We start from the raw sequence: 25,424 nt of genomic DNA, 5'->3' as shown, positions 1-25,424 counted from the left end.
CAAGGGTGTAAAGGCAGGCAGGCAATCGCACTTCCTGATTAATATAAAAGCTGGTGACTATTTTTGGTAGTGGTACTACGCCTGAATCTGAAATTCTGAGGAAGGGACCTCTGCATGACCGGACCTGCAATCCCGACACGCAAGCTGAATCACCACCAAAAACACTGTTTTGACTATGAGATCTATCAGTGAGGCTTGCTTTAGAGGTTTGTAGGGCGCTCTAGCTAGCGACTGTAGGAACAGATTAAGACTCCATACTGGAAAAGGCTGTTTTAGAGGAGGACAAAGATGCAAAGCGCCCTTCAAAAACCTGGCCACATCAGGATGTATTGCTATGGTGCTTTTATTAATCTTGGGTCCAAAATATGAGAGCCCTGCAATCTGCATTTTCAGGGAGTCAACCGCTAGGCCATTTTCCAAACCTTCCTGCAGGAAGGCAAGCACTGCAGATATTGAGTTCGAGTTCAGGTCCTTCTCTGAGCACACCAAACTTGGAAACATTTCCAGGCTTTCGCATATGTGGGTAGCATCGCTTTCTTTCTGCATTTCAGAAGGGTGGACACCACTTGGTCCACATAGCCTTTGCACACTAGCACCTTATGCTCAAAAGCCATGCCGTAAGCCCAAAGCATTCTGGATTCTCCAAGACAATTAGGCCCTGCGTGAGAAGTCTTGGATAACATGGAAGTCTAAGACCTTGGTCCCTTTGCAGACAGACTAGAACTGCATACCATAGTTGTCTCGGCCAGTTTGGTGCTACTAGAATCACCAACCATTGGTGCATCTTGATTCTGTGCAGAAGTCTGCCAAAATTATGGGCCTTGGAGGGAATATGTAAAGAAGTCCTGCCTTTGCCCAAGGCATCCAATCCTTCACTTCTTGGCTTGTGCTTTTTTACTGAAGAACCTCTGCCTTCTTGTTGGTTACCGATACAATTGGATTGAAAGTCACGCACTCTCACCGATTTGCAATGCAGATGAAGGCTTCCTTAGAGTGACCACTCCACAGGATCCAGAGTTCTCTGGCTGAGGAAATCTGCTTGCACATTGTCTAATTCTGCCACATGTGCCATCGAGAGCTGTTGCAGTGCATCCCTCTGCGGGCACCATCGGGATAGGAGCACATTCTGGAGTGGATGCAAGTGCGACTTCAAAACTTTTCGAAAAGAAATCAAAACCCTACTGTAAGGATTGTTAGTCTGGCCCCCGTGGCCCCCACAATATTAGGTGGTAGGGGTTACGTGAGAGGCGCCCTTACACGCGTCAGGTCTCAGGTTCAGTTCCCTCACTGAAGATTCACCAGGAAGTAGACTCAAATAAGAATGATTGCATAAAGAATATATTATAGAAATAGGCTTACAGGAAAGCAATATTTATAAGCATTACAATTAAGCATTATAATTAAGGAGAAAGCAAAGCAGTTTCCCTGCCTTACAGAGTTCAGAGGCAAAGAGACAGAGAGTCTGAAGTTCTAAGGAAAGCCAGAGAGAGAGAGAGAGAAAGGGGGGAGGGGGTGATGGTCTAAGTTTCGGGTTCCATAGATAAAGAGAAGGATAGACAGAGAAAGAGAGATCTGCATGTGTGTTGCAGAGAGGAGGCTTTTATAGCTTGGAATTAGAGACTGACGCGGTGACAGAATTCATCACCGTTCCCGTCCCCGCAGATAACCGCGGGAAACCATCTTCATGTCATTCTTTAAGGAAAGAGGGAAGAATCAGAGTATGAATGGCCACAACCACTGACCCGCAAGCTTTGCTTTGAATAATGCTGGTGTAGAAGGACAGAGGATGAAATAGACACTAGAAAATAACATGGGTTTATTTCCCGCGGTTATCCACGGGGACGGGAACGATGATGAATTTTGTCACCGTGTCTTTCTCTACTTGGAATCTTATTCTGAATATAGAAACTATTGTATGTCCCAGTATCTTTCTGTTTAGAATTTGTAAACTGTTTGAAACAATGGTTAATTTTTGGAAAAGCCACCTGGAGCCGATGCAGATTTTAGAGTATCTGGGAGTCCAGTTCGATACAAAGACAACAAAGTGTTCTTCCTGGAAGCCTGCAGAGAGGAGCTCCTGCATCAGATATGGGAGTTTTGGAGTTGACCACCCAACCCAGCTTCTGCAGTAGCTGAATCACTTTTTGCACAGCCATTCTGCCCTCAGATTCAGACTGGCTCTTATCATTCAATCGTCCAGATATGGATGTACCTGTCATCAAAGGGTAAGGCCATGAAATGGAAGTGTTGCTGCAACACATGGAATTGCAAGAACTTCCTTTGCTCTGGAAAAATAGGAATGTGCAGATAGGCCTCCATCAAATCTGGTGAGATGAGAAATTCCCCAGGCGCCACTGAAGCAAATACCTCACTGTCTCTATCTGGAAATGTGGCATTCTGAGGGCTGAGTTGACAGCCTTGAAATTTAGAATCAGCCCGAGTCATCTTCTATGGCTTCCATATTTAGCAGCCTATGTACCATTGTTCAGACTCTGACTGCTTTTTCTGGCGTCCCAGCTGAAGAGTCCAGAAAGAGGTCTGGGAGGAAATGAAAGAACTCAAGCTTGTACCCTTCCTTTTAACATCCAGCACCCAGCGGTCTGTCGTGATTTCTGCTTGTGCTTCCCGGTAGGCCAATAGCCTCCCCCTGATGCATGGAGGCCCGGCTGATGGCTTGGTGTCATAACTGCTTCTTGGGAGTGGCTGCGGAGCAGGATCCTGAAGGTTGGATGTGCCTGGCACCTCTGAATCTTTTTCCTCAATTTCTGAAATGATCTTTGGCTCAAGGGTCCTCCTGAAAACTGGTGATTATCATCCTGAGACCTGAAAATTACTGCACCCTGACCCCCTAGGGTTTCAGGGTCTGCTGTCTAGTAAAGTCTTTGGCTTGCGATCCTGCACACTGGCCATAAGATCGTCCAGGCCTTTCCCAATGAGTAAATGTCCTTGAAAGGATAATTTAATTAAGGTCACCTTGGAGGAAGAATCCCCCACCCACTGTCTAATCCAGAGCTTCCTGCGAATAAGCAGACATTTTGCTCATGACTCTGAAAAGATCATACAGAGCATTGACTATATATCCATACCAGACATCAGAAACTTGTGATCCTTCACAGCCATTGTTTCCAGATCACAGCGCAAGTTGGAGTTGCAAGTATGGGCAACAAAAGATGCCAACATAGCTGCCTTTAAACCTGAGGCCACAGCTTCATATAGCTTCTTAACAAAATCCAGCCTGTGGTCCTGGGCATCCTTTAACACTATACTGCTTTCAATGGCTTTGGCCACACAAAAGGGCCTCTATGGGGGCATCCACAGGGTAGTGTTGGTATGGTAGGGATTTGATAGAGAAGATTGAGAATTTTAAGATCAGATGAACCAGAAAACCAGTTTGGACAGCTATATGTAACTTTTTAAGAGCAATCTCAGTGCCAAGTGGCATATTTGCCATATTCCTATCTCCTCCTTACCTTATCTTATTTCTTCCTTATTGATTGCCATGTCTCTCTTCTTCCTGTCTTCCCGTTGTCTGTCTCTCCTCAAATTTCCCTGTGCTCTTACGTTTGAGGGCTAGATTCACTAAAGATAGTGACTTAATCGCTGTTGGCCGATTCACTGTCCGATTCTCCAACAGCGATTGATTCACTATAAAGTTTGCATGCAAACAATTTGCACGGAGGTGTAAATCAGTGTTTTTCAACCTTTTTACACCCGTGGACCGGCAGAAATAAAATAATTATTTTGTGGACCGGCAAACTACTAGGACTAAAATTTTAAAACCCCGTTTCCGCGAGCTCGGTCACCTCAGTAATTATAGAAAAATAGACAAATATAGTGCAAAATATAGACAGCAGATATAAATTCTCAAAACTGACACCTTTTAATCACTAAATTGAAAATAAAATCATTTTTCCTACCTTTGCTGTCTGGTGATTTCATGAGTCTCTGGTTGTATTTCCTTCTGTCTGTGTATCCTTTCTTTCTGCACTCAGGCCTAAGAATTGTCCCTTTCTATTCCTCCCTTTTTCCTTCCCATGTCTTTAGTGCCCCCGGTGCCTCCTTCCCATGTCTTAGTGCCTCCGGTGCCTCCTTCCCATGTCTTTAGTGCCCCTGGTGCTTCCTTCCCATGTCTTTAGTGCCCCCGGTGCCTCCTTTCTGTCTATAGTGCCCCCGGTGCTTCTTTCCCATGTCTTTAGTGCCCCTGGTGCCTCTTTCCCATGTCTTTAGTGCCCCCGGTGCCTCTTTCCCATGTCTTTAGCGCCCCCGGTGCCTCCTTCCCATGTCTTAGTGCCCCCGGTGCTTCCTTCCCATGTCTTTAGTGCCCCCGGTGCCTCCTTTCTGTCTATAGTGCCCCTGGTGCTTCTTTCCCATGTCTTTAGTGCCCCTGGTGCCTCTTTCCCATGTCTTTAGTGCCCCCGGTGCCTCTTTCCCATGTCTTTAATGCCCCCGGTGCCTCTTTCCCATGTCTTTAATGCCCCCGGTGCCTCTTTCCCATGTCTTTAGTGCCCCCGGTGCCTCCTTCCCATGTCTTAGTGCCCCCGGTGCTTCCTTTCTGTCTATAGTGCCCCTGGTGCTTCTTTCCCATGTCTTTAGTGCCCCTGGTGCCTCTTTCCCATGTCTTTAGTGCCCCCGGTGCCTCTTTCCCATGTCTTTAGTGCCCCTGGTGCCTCCTTCCCATGTCTTTAGTGCCCCCGCTGCCTCCTTCCCATGTCTTTAGTGCCCCCGGTGCCTCCTTCCCATGTCTTCAGTGCCCCCAGTGCCTCCTTCCTGCCTTTAGTGCCCCCAGTGCCTCCTTTCTGTCTTTAGTGCCCCCGGTGCCTCTTTTCCATGTCTTTAGTGCCTCCTTCCCATGTCTTTAGTGCCACCGGTGCCTCCTTCCCATATCTCTAGTGCCCCCCATGCCTCCTTCCCATTTCTTTAGTGCCTCCTTCCCATGTCTTTAGTGCCCCCAGTGCCTCCTTCCTATGTCCCTCTCACTGCCTTCCAGACTTTGTCCCACCCCCACCCCCGAAGCCAGCCTGCCTGCCTGTCTACCTCTCTCTCTCCCTCCCTGGCCAAAGACAGCCTGCTTGCCTGCCTACCTCCTTCCCTCCCTGCCGCTCAAAAAAAAAAAGCCTCCCTCCTTCCTTTCCCCTGCTCTTATCGCCCTGCTGCTGCTGCTAAAGCAGACAGGAAGTCTTCTTTCTGACGTCAATTCTGACATTGGAGAGAATGTTCTGGGCCACCCAGGCAGCGATTGGCTGGCCCAGAACGTCCTCTCCGACATCAGAATTGACGTCGGAAAGAAGACTTCCTGTCGGCTTTAGCAGCAGCAGCAGGGTGGTAAAAGAAGTGGACCGGGGGAAAGGAAGGAGTGAGGCCTTTTTTATTTTTTTATTTTTTGTGCGGCAGGTAGGGACAGGAAATGATCGCCTGCCCTGTTGTCCCCAAGCACAGCCTCGGGACGCTGTCCCGAAGCTGTGTGTGGGGACAACGGGCAGGAAGTCTGAAAATGGTCACCTTAATCTTGCTGGCACTGCGTGGACCAGCAGAAATTTCCTGTGGACCAGCATCGGTCTGTGGGCCGGCGGTTGAAGAACAGTGGTGTAAATCATTTGCATGCAAACCTGACCAATTCAATTGCTCCGTGAGCGATTGAGATGCACGTACAGCCTTCCTGCTCCTTTGCAATGACACTGGGCCCAAGGCCCTAATTGGCTCAGATGCCTCAGGTCTCAGGCCCCTCCCAAGGGAGGAGCCCGATGCGTCTGAGCCAATCAGGGACTTCCTTTAGCTCCTTCCTAAGGAAGTCAGTGATTGGCTCAGATGCCTCAGACCCCACCCATGGGAGGGGCCTAAGGCCCAGTGTCATCGTGGAGGAGCAGGAGGTGTTTTCAGTACCTTCTCACAATGTCAAGGTGAGGGGGAGGGGAGCCTCTGGTGGCAGGAGGGTGTGGGCATATCTAATGCCTTTTTCTTGGTTCGGGGCAGGGGAGCGGGAGCATTCAGTAGTTGAGCATCACTCCTGCCTTTTTTTGTAGGGGGAAGTCCTTCATGGCAGGAGAGAGTGGGCATCTCAAGGGGGATTTTTTTTTTTTCTTTTTCTTTTTTATGGGACAGATATTTTGCATGTGTAATGCTATTGGGGAAAAAACCCCAGGCAATCGAGTTTTAGGATTGGTAAAATCCGATGATAAACAGCCAAGCAATGTAAGTGAATCAATCGCTTGGCTATTTTTTATGGGGTTTTACTAATTTTTGCATGGCTGGATCAGAAAATGAGTGAAAAACACGTGGTAGGCTGTTTAGTGAACTGGGTCGGTTAGCAGTGATCGTCGCTAAACCTGTGAAAACAGCTTTAGCGATGATCGCTGACTTTAGTGAATCTAGCTCTGAATCCTTTCTATTTTCCTCCTATTCACATATTCCCACCTATCTACCAGTTTCCTGTTTCCTCTGTCTTCATCCCCTTCCCACTGTTGCTCCATTGAAGCTAGCTCTGATTTCTGTTGTTACTGTCAGGTACTGGAAGACTCCAGGGCGGTGCTGATTGCTGCTGATGTCCAACCCGATGGTCCTTTTCCCGAAGATGACAAAATAAAAGATGGTAAGGCAGCTTCTTTCCTGTTAAATGAAATTGCCCAGTTATCTTGTATCACTTGTCTTCCTGTCTTGTAGATCTTCTGTATAGATTTCACTTAACATTGCTGCCTCTCTTTTTGTTTTGGCACCAATACAGCACTCTTCCTCTCTACAAATGGCTTAATTTTCTACCATCCCCCAATCCTACTTTGTGTTTTGTACTTTATCACTGGACTTTCATTGCTGATACATTTTTTGGAGTTAAAGTAAAGATTCTAAGGATGTGCAAGAATGCAAAAATTAAGATCAAATGTTATTTAAAACCAAGATGCTCTGAGGCCGATTATTCAGTAGGATGGGTAGCATATCATTTGACAGGTTTATATGTTTGTTCAGCAACACTTTAGAAAGGTATTTGAATTTTTACCTGCTTTTCTTCTGGTGGATCTACACATATAAATCTTACGTGAATTGACTGATGTTCAACTTTAACACACATAAATTATACCTGCTGCAGGCACTGCCTCGGATCACCTCAAACTCTATCCCTTTGCAGATGTATAATATGCTAGTCATCCAGAATTAAAAAATAAGATGATCCTGATTTTAAACAACAAAAAACACTTATGCTTTCACCGTGGGTGCTGAATGCATAAATGCTTTAGGCTTATGTGACTGGCATCATGATTGTTGAAGTTGTGCAGGTCTTGCCACATTTGGATAGATAGAACTGATGTTTCAGCCATTATACTGTGGCTTTCTTCAGGGTGTGTCTGCGTGGTCTGCAGTTTTTCACCCTCCAGGACACATTCCTTGCTAACAGTTAACAACAGAAGGGTTACTTCTCAAGCCCTAAAACATCTGGACAACCCAACCCAGGAAACCAACAACTGCCAACAACCATCAGAGGACAACACTGCGACAGAACAAAAAATGGTACTGCTCCCCTATGTTTTATGTCCAAGGAGTAACAGATAACATAGGAAAATGCTTAAAAAAAAGATCCAACCAGCCTACAGTCCAGAAGCTTGCATCCGCACTCACACATGGGAAAGACCAGTTACCTCTACTCTAAGCTGGAGCTGCCCAATTCAGGGAAAAAATTTTCAATTTAGTTTGGCCTATTGAATCGGGTTTTTTGATTTCATTCATCCCACTTTCAATGACACAGCTTTTTAAGTTTAAAGTTGAATCCATTTTTATTGTAAAACTAAACAAGACAGATTAATACAGATCAATCCTGCACAGTCAATGCTAACAGAAAACAAAATCCTTTTCTTATACACAGAACATTGATATACCCTCCCTCGCTCAGTATGGAATAAGTAATCACAAACTAAAGACAGAAATATGTAGACAAAAGTTAAACTAAACAGCCAAGAAGCCAGACTGCATACAATGTAAAACCACAGAAACAGTAACACATGTCCCCTAATACTATGCAAAATATAAAGATAGATGTAAATTTGAAAAAAATGACAAATAACAATCACCACTTTACAAATTAACAAATAGAAATAAAACAAAAATGGAAAATAAGAACATACTATTTTATTTGACTAATCCATTTTTAAATTAGCTTTCAGAGGCCAAAATATCATTCTTCAAGTTAGTACAGTATACTGGTTAGTAAAAAAATAATGTATTAAAATTAGTCTAATAAAAAGATTACGTTATTTCCATTTTCTATTTAAAAACATTTATCAATACAGCAACAATAAAGCAATAAAAAAAAATCTTCTACCTTTTGTTGTTTCTTTTTTAATCATTCTCTTCACTCTTCTTTCCATCCAGCATCTGTCCTCTCTCTCGCCCCTTACATCCACTGTGTCCCCATTCTTCCCCTTGTTGACTCTGCCTTTCTGTCCAGCTTTTCCCCTTCTGTTCCCTTTCTCCTCCTACACCCAGTGGAGCAGTAAGGGAGAGGCAGGATTGGGGTGATCCGCCCTGGGCGCCGGCACCCCTCTTCTTCTCCGCTCCCCCCACTCCTCCCCCTGCAGACCTTCACTCCCCCCACCACACTGAACCTATAGTTCTTCACCGGCGCAAACAGTAATTTCAGTGTGCTGCTCGCGCCAGCGTCTGCTCCCCCTCTGATGTCATTTACAGGTCCTGCATCTAGGAAGCAATGTCAGAGAGAGAGCTGGCATAGGCAGCAAGTTGGTGATGCTGCTTACTCCAGGGAAGTTACAGGTTCAAGGGAAGTGAGGGGGAGGTGTGGGGGGGCAGAGAAAAGGGTAGGGGAGGCGCACCACTACACCAGGTGCCTCTTACTCTCACTATACCACTGCCTACACCCCTCATCCGAGGACAAGCATCTCTTTTTTTTTTTTCTCTCTCTCTCTTTCTCCATTTGTGGATTTAGCATCTGTCCTCATTTCTTTCTCTTCCCTCTGTTCTTCCAGCTCCCCTGTCCCATCATCTCTCTCTTTTCCTCACTCCGAGACATCAGTCTCTTCCGCTGTTCCCCACTACCTTATCTAATCTCTCTGTCTCCAGGCCATCTCTTTCCCTGCCTGCCCTGTAGTAAGGTTTGATAACCTCCCCTTTCCCTCACTTGCTCTCTTTGTCATCCCCCCCTCCACACACACATACACATACACACACCCCGTTAGCAGTGCATTCTTCATAACTCACCCTCTGGCTGGTGTCTGGCCTTCCTCTCTGCTGGGTCCCGCCTTCTTTCTGTTTCCACAAAGGCAGGACCCGGCAGAGAGAAAGACCCGACACCGACAAGAGCAGCAAGTTGTGAAGGCTTCCACTGTGGAGAAGTTTCCAGACCATGACAACACTGGGCCTGCACTGAATCGGTGAAGCCAATTTTTTTTCCCAATCGATTCAACTGAAATTAAGTGGGGAATAGATTCAAATCGAATAGCTGTACTCCAAACCCCTGGAGTGTACAAAATCCCATGCAGTTACGGCTAGTGTTACATTGGTAAAACTGGTCGCATTGTAGAGGAAAGGCTGAAAGAGCACAAGAGATGCCACCAACTATGTAACATAGAAATATCAGCTATAGCCCTCCATGCCAAGGAAATTGGTCATATGATTAGATTTGAGAAAGGGGAAAGGGATTTGGAACTTGTATACCGCCTTTTTGTAGTTATACAACCAGACTCAAATGGGGTTTACATATAGATCCTTCAATCATTTTCCCTATCTGTCCTTGTGGGTTCCCAAACTATCCAATGTACTTGGAGCAGTGGAGGATTAAGTAACTTGCCCAGGGTCACGGGGAGCAGTGTGGGATTTGAACCCACAACGTCAGGGTGCTGAAGCTATAGCTGTACACACTGCGCCACACTCTCCACACAAAAGTATTGTAAAAAGAAGACCATTGGTGGCCGAGAAGAATCAAAGAGGCAATAGAGCTAGCAAGACACACCCCAATTACTTAAATCAGAGGTGTCCAATCTGCGGCCCCGTGAAGTATTTTGTGTGGCCCCAGTCGAGGGCAATGCAGTGTTTTCCTCTGCTGCCCCTGGGTGTTTACCGTCATACCGGCTCCCTCCTCTGTCTTCTTGCAGTGTTTGCGCGGCCCCAGAAACATTTTTTTCGGCCAGGGAAGCCAAAAGGTTGGACACCTCTGACTTAAATGGAGATAAATGGCTCTCTGTAAACAACACAAAAGATTCAAAAGGCTTCACCACTCAAAATTAATAAATTTAAGGTTTATCTCTTGCAAGATTCTATAGATTACCACCTTAAATAAGCTTTTTGTTAGAACACCAACTTCTTCATCAGTCCAATATTCTTTAAAGTTGATGGTCGGTATATTAAAAATCAATAAACTTGAAACTTGAAAAAAATCAATAAACTTAATAATGCATTTAAAGTTTTTAGATTATTTAGTTTTAAATAAATAAATACTCATCTCATAAACACGGCATGGCAACCGCTCATCCAAAAGAAATTTAGCACAAAAAGAACTGGCAACAAGAACAAATTGGCTGGAGCATAGGAAACAGAGAGTGGGGGTAAATGGACAATACTCGGACTGGAAGAGCGTCACCAGTGGGGTACCGCAGGGCTCGGTGCTTGGACCCGTACTCTTTAACATCTTTATAAACTATCTGGACATAGGTACGACGAGTGAGGTGATTAAATTTGCGGACAATACGAAGTTATTCAGAGTAGTGAAGATGCAGGGGGATTGCGAAGATCTGCAACATGACATAATCAGGCTCAAGGAATGGGCATCGACATGGCAGATGATGTTGAACGTGGATAAGTGTAAAGTGATGCATGTTGTTAACAAAAATCTCATGCACGAATACAGGATGTCCGGGGCGGTACATGGAGAGACCTCCTAGGAAAGGGTCTTGGGAGTTCTGATTGACAAGTCGATGAAGCTGTCCATGCAATGTGCGGCGGCAGCAAAAAGGGCAAACAGAATGCTAGAAATAAGAACATAAGAAGTTGCCTCCGCTGAGTCAGACCAGAGGTCCATCTTGCTCAGCAGTCCGCTTCCGCGGCGGCCCATAAGGCCTAGTGCCTGAACAGTGATCACTGATTAATTTTATAACTTACCTCTAATCCCATCCCTATAATCTACTTCTACTCTTATCTGTACCCCTCAATCCCTTTGTCTTCCAAGTACCTATCCAAAGCTTCTTTGAACCCCTGTAGCGTGCTCCTGTTTATCACATCCTCCGGTAGCGCGTTCCATGTATCCACCACCCTCTGTGTAAAAAAGAACTTCCTAGCGTTTGTTCTAAACTTCTCCCCTTTCAATTTCTCTGAGTGCCCCCTTGTACTTGTTGATCCCCTTAATTTGAAAACTCTGTCCCTGTCTATTTTTTCTATGCCCTTCATGATCTTGAAGGTTTCTATCATGTCTCCTCTAAGTCTCCGCTTTTCCAGGGAGAAAAGCCCTAGCCTTTTCAGTCTGTCAGTATATGAGAGGTCCTCCATACCCTTTATTAGCTTAGTTGCTCTTCTTTGAACTCTCTCAAGTACCTCCATGTCCTTCTTGAGGTACGGCGACCAGAATTGAACACAGTACTCCAGGTGCAGGCGCACCATAGCACGATACAGTGGCAGAATGACTTCCTTCTTTCTGGTCGTGATACCCTTCTTAATGATACCCAACATTTTGTTTGCTTTCCTTGAGGCTGTTGCACACTGCGCCGATGCCTTCAATGTTGTGTCTACCATCACTCCCAGGTCTCTTTCAAGGTCGCTCACCTCTAACGCTGATCCCCCCATTTTGTAAGTGAACATCAGGTTTTTTTTCCCTATATGTACGACTTTGCACTTCCCTATGTTGAAACTCATTTGCCATTTTTTGGCCCATTCTTCCAGTGTTGTCAGATCTTTTTGGAGATCTTCACAGTCCTCCATGTTATTTACCTTGTGATATAGTTTGGTGTCATCCGCAAATTTAATAACCTCACATTTTGTTCCTGCCTCCAGGTCGTTAATGAATATGTTGAAAAGTAGCGGTCCCAGCACCGACCCCTGTGGAACTCCGCTTGTGACCCATTGCCAGTCTGAGTAATGATAAAGAAGGGGATCACGAACAGATCAGAGAAGGTTATCATGCCGCTGTACCGGGCCATGGTGCGCCCTCACCTGGAATACTGTGTCCAGCACTGGTCGCCATACATGAAGAAGGACACGGTACTACTCGAAAGGGTCCTGAGAACAGCGACTAAGATGGTTAAGGGGTTGGAGGAGCTTCCGTACAGCGAAAGATTAGAGAAACTGGGCCTCTTCTCCCTCGAAGAGAGGAGATTGAGAGGGGACATGATCGAAACATTCAAGGTACTGAAGGGGATAGACTTAGTAGATAAGGACAGATTGTTCACCCTCTCCAAGGTAGGGAGAACAAGAGGGCACTCTCTAAAGTTGAAAGGGGATAGATTCCGTACAAACGTAAGGAAGTTCTTCTTTACCCAGAGAGTGGTAGAAAGCTGGAATGCTCTTCCAGAGGCTGTTATAGGGGAAAACATCCTCCAGGGATTCAAGACAAAGTTAGACAAGTTCCTGCTGAACAAGAATGTGCGCTGTTAGGGCTAGTCTCGGTTAGGGTACTGGTCTTTGACCAGAGGGCTGCTGCGTTAGCGGACTGCTGGGCTTGATGGACCACTGGTCTGACCCAGCAGCGGCAATTCTTATGTTCTTATGTTCTTAAAAGACAAGATGTAATGGTGTTAAAAATAGCAATGTAAACAATATTAGCAATTCAATTCTTAGCAATGCAACTGGAAGTAAAACTAAACAAAAAAACAATGCAAAAAAGGAGATTGCCACTGAAAGGTAATTGGAAAGTAATGACCTTCCTTTCCCAACTTTTGGGTAGGTGCTGTTGCTGGATGATTTCAACCTGCCAGATGTGAACTGGAAAGTGGAATCAGAATCAGAATCAGAATCTGTGGAATCAGAAAGAAGTAGAGATATTGTGGATGTCTTTCAAGGGGCTCTGCTCAGACCAATGGTGACAGAACATTTGAGGGGAAAAAGTGATACTCGCAAATTACAAATGGGAAAAGTGTGTCTAAGGTCCAAGTGGGTTCCCAACTGGGAAGTAGCAATCATAAAGAGGTTTGGTTTGATAGAACAGATAAAGTGGAGGGCATCCACACACAACTCAAAAATCCTAGATTTCAAATGTGTGGACTTTAGTAAAATGAGGGAGTATATGAAGAAAAAGCTGATAGGATGGGAGGACATAAAAAAGTGGAAAAACAGTGGTCCATTCTGAAAGGAGCAATAAAAATGGCTACTGTCCTTTATGTGAGGAAAATAAATAAAACCTAGAGAAAAAGGAAAACAACATGGTCCTCCAAACTAATGACAGAGAAAATAAAGGCAAAAAAGTTAATGTTTGTGAAATATTAAAAAGGAGTACAGAAAGGAATACCAGATGAAAATGAAAAAAGCCAAGAGATACATCTGGCAAAAACAGAAGAGCAAATGGCTAGAAATGTAAGAAAGGGAGACAAAATTTATTTTCAAGCATATTAATGAAAGGAGAAAGATGGACAAAAGATGTAATTGCGAGACCTAAAGAAGCTATGAACCATTGTGGAGGAAAAAGCAAATGTGTTAAACAAATACTTGTGTGTTCACAGAATAAAATTCTGGAGAAAGACCACTGTTGGCTGGCAAAGTTACACATGAGAATGGAGTGGATACTGTGCCATTAAAAGAAGAAAGAGTTTATGAATAACTTGAAAAATTTAAGATGGACAAAGCTATAGGACCGGACGGGATCCATCTCAGGATATTGAGAGAGTTCAGAGAGGTTCTGGTAGGTCCTCTTAAAGATTTGTTCAATAAATCCTTGGAGAAGAGAATTGGGGAAGATCGGATGTGGTCACAGATGAAGTGGGAAACTACAGGCTGGTAAGACTCACTTTGGTTATTGGAAAAATAATAGAAGTGTTGCTGAAGGAAAGGATAATGAATTTCCTAGAATCTAATGGTTTACAAGATTTGAGGCAACATGGTTGCATTGGCTTCCAATATAGCAAAGAGTTCCAATTCAAGGTCTTGTCCATTGTATACCAGGATATGTTGAGATTATACCATGTCAGTATTTGAGAATCCATCAGAGAGTTTCCATGTTTCGATTTCATCTTGAATGAGAGCCTTCAATAACTTCTGAAAAACATACGTATTAGGATTCAGCATTTATATGTTTCTAGGAGGTTTTTTTTACCTCAAATTTTTGTTTGATTGTGATATTGCTGACCCAGAGAGGTTTTTATGCCTTGAATTTTGTTTGAAATTCATGCTTGATGTATAAATGTATTTGCTTATTTTGTATGTCATTTGTACACTGATTTGGTCCAAAGCAGTATATAAATTTTTAAATAAAGATAAATTGTGCTAAATGAATCTGATTGAATTATTTGGGAAACCAGAGAATTGGATTGAGGATGTGTGCTAGATGCAATTTACTTAGATTTCAGCAAAGCGTTTGACGCAGTTCCTCATAAGAGGCTCTTGAATAACTTGACGGGCTGAAGTTAGGACCCAAAATGGTGAACTGGATTAGAAACTGGTTGACGGACAGATGCCAGAGGGTTGTGGTTAATGGAATTCACTTGGAAGAAGGAAAGGTGAGTAGTAGAGTGCCTCAAGGAACAGTGCTGGGGCCGATTCTGTTCAATATTTTTTGTGAGTGACGTTACCAAAGGGTTAGAAGGTAAGGTTTGCCTTTTTATGGATGACACCAAGATTTGTAACAAAGTGGACACCCCAGAGGGATTGGAAAACATGAAAAAGGATCTGCAAAAGTTAGAAGAATGGCCTAATGTCTGGCAACTAAAAACCAATGCAAAGACGTGCAGAATGATGCATTTGGGAAGGTACTAGAAGGTGAGAGGCTAATATGCCTGGACGAGGAGAGACCCCTTGGAGTGATGGTGTCTGAGGATCTGAAGGTGAAGAAACTGTGACAAGGTGGTGGCTCTCCAGAAAGATGTTAGACTGTATAGAGAGAAGTGTAATCAGCAGAAGAAAAGAGGTGTTGAAACCCCTGTACAAGTCATTGGTGAGGTCCCACTTGGAGTATTGTGTTCAGTTTTGAAGACTGTATCTGGAGAAGGATATAAGAAGACTTGAAGAGGTCCAGAGAAAGGTGACAAAAAATAGTAGGGGTTTGCACCAAAAGATGTATGAGAAGAGACTAGAAGACCTAAATATGTATACATAGGATATAGACGTTTAAATACTTGAAAGGTATTAAAAGAACCAAATCTTTTCCAGAGAAAGAAAAATGGTAAAACTAGACGGCATAAATTGAGGTTTCGAGGTGGTAGGCTTAAGAGTAATGTTAGGAAATTCTTTTTCATGGAGAAGGGTGGTTGATGCCTGGAATGCCCTCCCAAGGATGGAGAGGAAACCGTGACAAAATTCAAAAAAGCATGTAATGAGCACAGAGGATCTCTAATCAGAAAATGAAGGTATACATTGAAGAACTAAGGCTGGTACTGGGCAGATATGCACGGTCTGTCATGTATATGGCAATTCGGTAATATGGAACACGAGGATGATCCTGGGCCGACTTTTTTTTAATTTTTATTTTTTTTAACAGTCTGTATCCCGCAAACAATAAGATGGTTTAGATAGGTTAGAGTGAGTTTTGACGGTAACTCTAGTAGTTGGAACCTAAGGACAGTATCTGTTGGACTTTATGATCTATGAACCAGAAATATAAATTACATTGTCTTTTTAATTTGAATCATTAATTTATAAAGTATGTAACTATTGAACAGACTAGATAGACCATTCAGGTCTTTATCTGCTGTCATTTAATATATTAATACTATTTGCAAATTTAGAGCGAGGCAGCTTATATTCAGACCTCTCTAGTTTTTATCTCTGACACAGCCTTTGAGCGAAATGTGACCAAATTTGATTAAAGTCCTTCACCTTTTATATTTGTCTGGTTTGCTCTTTGTTCTGCTAACCCAGCATAACTGCAGGCACATAAATGCAGCAAGGATGAATATAACTTAACGTATTCTGTGTGTAATTGAGACCTCTACCCATGTCTCTGTCGCCCCATACTAGTCCTATGTGTACTCCCCCCTCCTTGCATTTAGGCGCACCATTGGAGAATAGCACTTGGGTGCCCTGCTGGCACTTTCATGGGTAACTGTTCACTTCTGCATGGAAGTGCTAGTGTACTAGACATTTATTGACGACAGGGGCACATAAATGCAGACGCCTAGATTATAGAATTGCCCTTCATGCACTTAGGGCCTGATTCTATATATGGTGCCCAAAAAATTGGTGCTGATTAGAACAACACTTAGCATGATTCTATAAAAGGCACACACCATATACAGAATCGTGCTTAGCAGCCTTATGTGTTGCTAATATTTTAAGTGCACCCATTTAGGCCAAGAAAAACCAGGCCTAAATATCTTTGCGCTTAACTTTTAGGAACACCTGTGATCTGCCCATGCTTCTCCCCTGGCCATGCCCCCTTTTGAGATTTGCACACAAGAACTGGCGCACCTTATAGAATGTGCCTACCAAGTTGTGTGCATAACTTCTAATTGGTGCCAATCTCCATAAATTATGAGGTGTTAATTGCCAATTATTGGTGCCAATTGGTTTGTTAAACAATTGTTATGCATTCAAATCAGCTGTGCACACTGATTTGAGCGCACAACTTATGGCAGTATTTGAATTTGGGTCTTAAGCTCCATTGACAATAATGGGGTTAACATGAATTATTAAAATCTAGGCCTTAGAATATAAGCCTTTTTGGAACAGGGGACTTTCTTCTATACCTGAATGCAACTCACTTTGACTTGCCAGTGAAAAGAAAGGAGCTAAATTTAAAATTTTAAAAAAATATTAAAATCTCTTATGCCACACACAAGCAATTGGAATTGGCTAATATACAAAATGAATATTTTTTTAAAACTGTGATGGGTGTCCATCATGGTATATACTATATCAGATTTACCCCCACCACCACCAGAAATAGAAACTGAGAAAATGATGATAAAGACCTTATAACCTCTGCAGTCTGCCTATCCGTAGCAACTAATAAACTCTATAATCCCTCCCTCAGATATTCTTTGTGCTTGTTCCATGCTTTCTTGATTTCACATACAGTCCCCTTCTCTACCATCTCCAGTGGGAAGCTGTTCCACACATCCACCACTCTTTCTGTAAATAAATATTTTCCTGGCTTACTCCCAAGTTTGTTCCCTATGACGTTACAATAACATTCCACTGACAGTGGTACGCAGGCACAGGCTTTTGGTATATAAGATCAAAAATATTCACCTGTACTTTTTATGTAGCGGCCTACTTACTAAGGGGATTATTTAGTAATCACTAACAGGTGTTATCTGCTGCAGGATCTATAGGAATAAATCATGGGGAAAACGTGCAGAGTATGTGTGGAGATACCGTGTTTCCCCAAAAATAAGACAGTGTTTTGATAGTTCATTTTGAGCCCAAAAAATGCACTAGGTCTTATTTTTGGGTAGGGCTTATTTTTCATGTACATGATCATCTCTCCCTTCCTCTCCTTCACCCCGATTTTTCCTCTTTCCTTCCCCCACATGTTCAACATCTTTCCTCCCCTCTTATCCATCCCCTTGTGCCCATTCCCTCTGCAGCATCTTTCTATCCCTCCATCCCCCTATGCAGCAGAACCCTTGCCCAGATTCCATCCTTCCCTCCCATCCCTCGTGCAGCAGAACCCTTGCCCAGCTTCCATCCTTCACTCCTTCCCATCCCTCGTGCAGTGGAATTCTTGCCCAGTTTCCATCCTTCCTTCCCTCCCTCCCTCCCATCTCTTGTGCTGCAGAACCATTGAGCACTCACCCCCCACCGCGCAGCTGAACCTCTGCTGACCCTCCATCCTTTCCTCCCATCTGAACCCCGCCGACCACTAGCCATAAATACCTTCCTGCAGAGCAGTATCAGGCCAGCAGCACTCTAAACAGGCTGCTTCGGGGCCTCATCAGGGAATTCCCTCTGCCGCATCATCACTGATGTCATCAGTAATGCGGCAGAAGGCCCCAACGAGAAGGCCACAGTTTTAATCTCCTAGATCTAACACAGCATGTTAGCTAAAAAAAAAAAAAAATCCAGTCCTAAAACTGAGCTTTAGGTTCATCCTTTGCCTTTCACTGAGTTCAGAAACTCCTCCTTTCCTGCTATATCACTGGGAACTCCTGGTGCCCCCATACACTTGTTTATCTGTAAACTTACTTATTCCTCTCTACCTCCATCAGCATGGCTATTTCTGAAGTGCTATGATTGTAAAGTTGTCTAGAGTCCCATTTGTGTTAAAGGGACTAGGTAAGTTCGAATTTTATAAAACCAATCAGAAGAGTGTTCAGCCTGACTTGGCGTGTAGATTTTCCTTGACTGTGTAATAGGCCATGTGGGTATTTGGTTTTCATTTTCTTTATGCTTTCCTTTTCTTTGACAGTAGAGCCCTGGGATTTCTAAGGATTTATTATGAGTATTTATTTATTTTATTTTATTTTTTTTTTTTTGGGGGGGGAGCAGATATTACATTACATATGGAAATGTACATTTGGCTGCTGATTTTTTTTTATTGTTAGCTATTGTTCAGCTTGTATTTGTGCAATGTTGTTGGGGGGTATTTTGTATTGTACTAAAATCAAAATAAAATATATATTAAAAAAAAGAGTATTCAGAAATCTCAGTAACTGTGGGCTAAGCTAAAAACACTTTATCAAACAGATTTGTGGTACCAAAGGAATGTTCACAAACCTTATAAATGTTATTAAATCTGTATGCATGGACAGCCATGTTGTGTGTGTGTGTGGGGGAGAGTTGTAAGGGAGAAAGAGCGCAGTAGTATGCTCAGGTCCTGGTAATAGGAGAGGTGTGAATGCCATTGTACACTGTACAACTGCAGCTATTTGGAAGATGGGTTCAGTGTTGGAGGATGCAATCCTTCCATTTTTATGTTAACATGGAACTTCAGTGTCTTTGAAGGTTGTCAGAATGAGCTAGGTATGGAAAAAGGGAAAATTTAAAACTGGGAAGCCATATACATGTGCTGCTCTGACTTGGTCTGTTATTTTCAGCCTATTCACACACAGTGGAGAATTCAGCCTTTTTTGGGGATGTGGTGTTACGGTTCCCCAAGATTGTCCATCACTATTTTGACCACAACTCAAACTGGAACAACTTGATCCGATGGGGAATTGGCTTCTGTAATCTGTCGGGCATTTTTGATGATGGCCCCCATTCTCAGCTGCTTGGGCTGGTAAGATAAATTTGAGACCTGCTCCATATTACCTTGTGGGATTTATTTTTTGTGTGTGTGTATGTTATAGGTGATATATCGTAGATCTTACCTCTAAAAATTTGTTGTGTTACTTGTCAAGTGCTAGGCCCCTGTATTGGTCAGTAGGCGGCGCTAGCAGTGGCTTCCTTAGGACTGGGCATGTCCCCCTGGAAATGGGGCAACCCTTCAGGTAGGTACAATCTAGGTGTCTGCCTAGTGCAACTGATTATGCTGTGCGGTGTAAAACATGTTTCCCAAGAAAAATAGTGTTCAATATTAGTTTGAAACTTTTATTCTGACCCTTTAACTAGTCTCAATTCAGGATAGCCAATTTTCCACAAAAGCAAACCCTCCCCTCCAAAAAAAAACCCTCACTTTTTTCTGTTTTCCCATTAAGTACAAATCCTTTCTATTGCACTTGGGCTTTCAGGCTCAAACAGGTAAGTCCTCTTCACCAGGGCAATGTACTAGGGCTCCTTTAATCCATAAGATCACCAAAACGGTCCACAAATGAAAGGGAAAAAATACAACAAAAAGATAATACTCCACTGTTCTAGGCACCAATTATACCAATTACTGCCTGAACTGCAGGTGGAACTGAGCTCCACAAAGTTCTGAGTTGGAGAAACCTTGGAACCTGTTAATTCTTTTTCTTGGATAGTAAAACCCTCTGAATAACAACTCCCACCCTGGCAATCAAATCAGGTTCTCCAAACTGTGGCAGTTACAAAAACTCACAGGCACAATACAGAAGAACAATACCTTGCCTTGAGTCCAAAAAAAGGCAAGGGAAATGAAACTGGGATCCTTGTTGGGACTGCATTTATGAATAAAGACCCTCTTTTGGTTGATTTGACGTCTCCCTTGCCTTTCTTTGGCCAGTTACAAAAACCCAACAAGCAGGTGGTAGGAACACCCATAAAGACCAAGACCAAAGCTTCATTCCAATTTTTAAAACCCCCAAAATATTGCAAACACAATTATAATTCTCTTCACTGGCTTCACAGTCATTTTCAGCGCAGATTTACCTGGAGTTCCCCCTCCTTGCTGGCTCTCAGCATCGCAGGGCAAAATTCATTAGCAAACACCAAAAAGAAAAAACAATGTCCAGGCTGGCAAACAGAGTCCTTCTTTCTTTCCTAAGGTTCTCAGCTGCTCTGAGCAACAGTTTCAAACACAGTCTCACAGAGGGAAAAGAAAAGAAAAAATATAACCATCTCTTTCTCTAGTTAAAGGATTCTTCCTTTCCAGCAGAGAAAATAAATCCACCAAAAACAAGTTTCAAGTTTATTAGAAGTTTGTTGTACATGCAATATCAAATATTTCTATGCGTATTACAATTTAAAATTGGGAGACAAAATAAAACAATTTGTACAATTAAGCATACAATGTATGTACATAAGTAATTAGCGATACAAAAGGGAAGAGGGGTGAACTACAATCTTTAAGGAAAGTAAAAATACATTTAAGGGAAAAACAACATCAGGAAGGTAATGAAAAATTTTTTGTTTTTAAGAAAATATGCTAAGCCTAAAAAGAGGATAGGAGAGGTTGTGACCTATAAATAAGGTCTGGTCTGGTTCATTTCTCCACACCATTATGAACCCACCTCCATGCATTCTTGATGCACTAATCCAGTGGTCTCAAACACACGGCCCACGGGCCGCATGTGGCTCTCCAGGTTTTATTTGCGGCCCGCGGTCTGGACGCGATCAACAACATTTCTCTTCCCCTTTCCCTTCCTTTTGGAGTAGCAGCGTGTCTGGCCGGCTCATTCCGTTCAAAGCCGCGGGTTGGCGGCTCCTCGCGCTATCCACTCCGGCATCGGAAGCCTCTCTGACATCACAACATCAGAGAGGCTTCAGACGCAGGCGCGGATCTCGCAAGGAGCCGCCACCCGCAGCTTTGAACGGAATGAGCCGGCCAGACATGCTGCTGCTCCAGTGGCGTACCAAGGGGGGGCGGTCGCCTCGGGTGCATGCCCCAAGGGGGTACACAGCTGGCCACCCTCCACTGTTCTCCCTAAAGTGTGGCTCGCGGCTCGTCTAGAGCAGTGGTGCCCAACCTGCTTCCCTTCCCCTCTCACCGCTGCCATCGGGGAACAGGCCGGCACCGTGTTCTTTGATCTCCCTGCGGGGCCGACCAACTCTCGCCGCCCGACGTCAATTCTGACGTCGAGAGGACATTCTGGCTAGCCATTCGCTGCCTGGCTGCCCGGAACATCCTTTCCGACATTAGAATTGATGTCGGGCGGCGAGAGTTGGTCGGCCCCGTGGAGAAGAGAAGCAGGGAGATCTCGGCCTGTTCCCGATGACGGCAGTGGCAGCGGCAGCAGCAGCAGCCTATTCCCCGGCGGCGGTGGCATGGGGGAGGGCAGGAAGGAAGAAAGAAAGAAGGGGGGGGGCAGAGAGCCAGAAACAAAGCAAAAAATGCGACATGGAATCAGACAAAGACAGACATAGAGAAAGAAAGAAAAAGTTGGGGGAGGGAATGAGGTCTGGAGGAGAGGAAGCATACAGGAGGCTGAAAGAAGGGAAGAAATATTGGATGCACAGTCAGAAAAATAAAGTGCAACCAGAGACTGATGAAATTACCAAACAAAGGTAGGAAAATGATTTTATTTTCAATTTAGTGATTGAAATGTGCCAGTTTTGAGAAAGAAAAGATATTAAACTTTAAATATGAGTGCTGCAGAAAAAATAGAGTACTTGGAGGGCCGCAGAAAAAATAGTTAATGTCTTATTAAAGAAACTAGTGTTTAAGCCCGTTACATTAACGGGTGCTAGAATATATGGCTGTCTGTCTTTCTTTCTTTATGTCTCTCTCCCTGCTCCTGTTTCTTTCTTCCTTTCTTTCTGTCTTTCTCCCTCCTGCAATTTTTTTCTCTCTCTCCCTGGCACCCTTTGCCTGTCTGTCTTTATTTCTGTGTCTCTCTGGTCCCCTGTCTGTCTTTATTTCTGTCTGTCTCTCTCCCTAGCCTCCTTTGTCTGTCTGTATTTCTTTCTGTGTCTCCCCCCCCCCCACTTTCCTTTGCAGAAGCAGCAGTGCTATTTCCCTTCCCCTCCAGATCCCTGTGAAGTAGTAGCAGCATTTCCCCCCACCCACCCCCCATTACCTTCTCTCCCCCCCCCCACTTTCCTTTGCAGAAGCAGCAGCGGTATTTCTCTTTCCCTCCAGGTCCTTGCTGAAGCAGTAGCAGCATTTTCCCCCACCCCCCATTCCCTTCTCTCCCCCCCACTTTATTTTGCAGAAGCAGCTGTGATATTTCCCTTCCCCTCCAGATCTCTGAGAAGTAGTAGCAGCATTTCCCCCCACCCACCACCCCATTCCCTTCTCTCCCCCCCCACTTTCCTTTGCAGAAGCAGCAGCGGTATTTCTCTTTCCCTCCAGGTCCTTGCTGAAGCAGTAGCAGCATTTTCCCCCACCCACCCCCCATTCCCTTCTCTCCCCTACCACCACTTTCCTTTGCAGAAGCAGCAGCGGTTTTCCCTTCCCCTCCAGGTCCCTGCTGAGTAGTTGAAACATTTTCCCCCACCCCCCATTCCCTTCTTACCTTGAGCTGCCCTGCTCCGTTCGGCCCCTCCCCCTTCCCTTCCCGTGTGCTGGCCTGCTGCGGCTGAAGGTTTTTTTTCGGCGACTCCTCCTGTTAAAACTCCCCCCCACCCTCCTCCCGCAACCGCTCCTGTTCAAAGCGGCCTGCTGAGGTTCGCGGCCGCTGTAACGAACCTCGCAGGCCGCTCTCCAACTCGGTAGCATGTTCCCTCTGACGCGATTGCGTCAGAGGGAACGTGCTACCATGTGGAGAGCGGCCTGCGAGGTTCGTTACAGCGGCCGCGAACCTCAGCAGGCCGCTTTGAACAGGAGCGGTTGCGGGAGGGGGGGGGGAGTTTTAACAGGAGGAGTCGCCGAAAAAAACCTTCAGCCGCAGCAGGCCAGCACACGGGAAGGGAAGGGGGAGGGGCCGAACGGAGCAGGGCAGCTCAAGGTAAGAAGGGAATGGGGGGTGGGGGAAAATGTTTCAACTACTCAGCAGGGACCTGGAGGGGAAGGGAAAACCGCTGCTGCTTCTGCTGTTGCAGGAGGATTTGGGGGGGGGGATTCTTGAGCGGCGGCAGGACCATGAGGCGGGATTGAGTTTTTCGGCTTCCCCTATCTGGGGAAACCGCCGTGCCGAACTGAGCTGCGGTGGGGCCGTAGTAAGCGCGGGGCATGCTGCAGTCTTGGCGGCCACGGACATACGGATCATGGAAGCACGCTGATAAGACTGCGCATGCGCCGCCTACGGTTTTATTATATAGATGACAATTTTGCATGAGGTAAAACTCTTTATAGTTTATATATCTTTCCTTTTAACTGTTAAAAGGAAAGTTTTATAAACTATAAAGAGTTTAACCTCATGCAAAATTATAATTTCTTTAATAAGACATTAACTATTTTTTCGACGGCCCTCCAAGTACCTATAAATCCAAAATGTGGCCCCGCAAAGGGTTTGAGTTTGAGACCACTGCTCTAATCTGTTTCATTGGCAATTTAGTTGTGTCCCTCTCCTCAAATTCTTCTGGACCCTCAGTGGTCTGAAGCAGGGACTGCTCGCTCTCTTCATCTCTTTGCCTTGTTAAGGCTCAGGTGAACTGTTCCACTCCTCACGTTCCTGCCTGCCTTCCTGGTTCAGGGTTCTCTCCTTATGACTCTCAGCACCATGCCCACTCCTTCTGGGAAGGGGGATGGGGCTTAGCTCTCTCGGGTGCAGTGTGGCTTTTCCTGTCCTCCCTGCACTGGGGCTGCAAACTTGCCAGACTTTGTAACTGGTTTAAGAGTTTATCTGACTTATTACTATAGCACAAATCCCTGTCTTATTCATTCTCATCTCTGAGGAGTAGGCAGCCGCCTCAGGGTTTCTAGTGTTAATCTGGTCAGCTCTTCTAATCTGATTACTCTCCCTGGGACAAAGCCAGGGCTGGCATTGGGTTTGTCACATACTATAATTTGAGATGTTTTATCATTTTTTGTAAGATTTGTTCTATTTGATCTTCTAAGGACTTCAGAGTAGCTTATATAAATGTATTTCAATTGTATTACACAATTTAAGAAGGCACTAAAAATGAATCTGTTTGTACAAGCTTATATGACTTGTAAATAGATGATGAAATGTGTTTAAGATTTTATGGAAACTCCAGTTAACTACTTATTGTCCGAATGTTGAGTGTTGATGTCTTGATTGTATGTGTTTTATGATGTATTTTATGTACGTTATTTTATTATAAACCACTTAGTATATAGGTGGGGTATAAAACTCAAAAATAAATAAGTGAATAAATATTAATTATTGTGTGATGCACCCAACTGCAGCATGTACTAGTGTAGCAGTTATGAAACTTGAGGTGGTGTAATAGACCTGAGCAGGCTTGGATTTGGTACTAAACTGCGTTGTATCAGTTGAGAATGAGGCAACCCATGTTTCTCTCATTATGTAAGTTTAACTGAGGGACACAATGAGCCCCTTGTAATGTGTTATTTTGTCCTGCAGATGGCACAGGAGCTGGGGATCAGTGAAAAGACACCAGATTATAGGAACCCCTTTAAAACTGACCACTCTGAGGTAAGACACAAAGTCCTGACAGAAACGGAACTCAGCATTACTCATAGTCAAACTCTCAATTTACATCATTTGTGAAGGTTTTTTTATGCCTAGACTTTTTCACCTGGGCATCCTGTTATAAATTTTACTCTCAGCAGGAAATAAGTTAGAATTCTGCCTTTCAAAAGTTTTCCTCTAAAGACTAGCTAAACTTATTTTATTTATTTGTGTAATTCGTTTTTTATTCTGTTTTCCCCAAAGAGCTCAGAACGGGTTGCAGGTTAAACATACATAATACAGTTAACAGGTTACAATTTACACTGGAATTGCCATAATGATACAATTTTTTATCCTAACTTGACACATACTTGGGATCTCTAATACTAATTTAGCCTCAGATTCACCAAGTTACCTGTTTAGTTTTGTTTAAGGGGGAACAGGAAAGGGGGTGACTCCAGGGGTAGCAGGGGAAGGCTTACAATTAGAGAGCTTCACGGGAACTGGGCTGACAGGAATCCAGCCAGGGTCACAGGA

General features: G+C 44.2%; 1 protein-coding gene across 5 annotated transcripts in view; it reads left to right on the top strand.

The window, feature by feature from the left end:
* CCDC134 (coiled-coil domain containing 134) overlaps nucleotides 1-25,424 on the top strand; it is a 90,819-nt gene that overhangs the window by 45,248 nt on the left and 20,147 nt on the right. For all 5 annotated transcript variants that reach the window (XM_033929356.1, XM_033929359.1, XM_033929360.1 and 2 more), the window contains 3 exons: nucleotides 6,502-6,586; nucleotides 19,110-19,291; nucleotides 24,840-24,911. In XM_033929356.1, the coding sequence (XP_033785247.1) occupies nucleotides 6,502-6,586; nucleotides 19,110-19,291; nucleotides 24,840-24,911 (339 nt within the window). The remainder of the gene's footprint in view (nucleotides 1-6,501; nucleotides 6,587-19,109; nucleotides 19,292-24,839; nucleotides 24,912-25,424) is intronic.

Source organism: Geotrypetes seraphini, chromosome 2, assembly GCF_902459505.1.
Source record: "Geotrypetes seraphini chromosome 2, aGeoSer1.1, whole genome shotgun sequence".
NCBI lineage: Eukaryota > Metazoa > Chordata > Amphibia > Gymnophiona > Dermophiidae > Geotrypetes > Geotrypetes seraphini.
The sequence above is the reverse complement of the archived record's forward strand: the minus strand, read 5'-3'. Positions and strand labels throughout refer to the sequence as shown.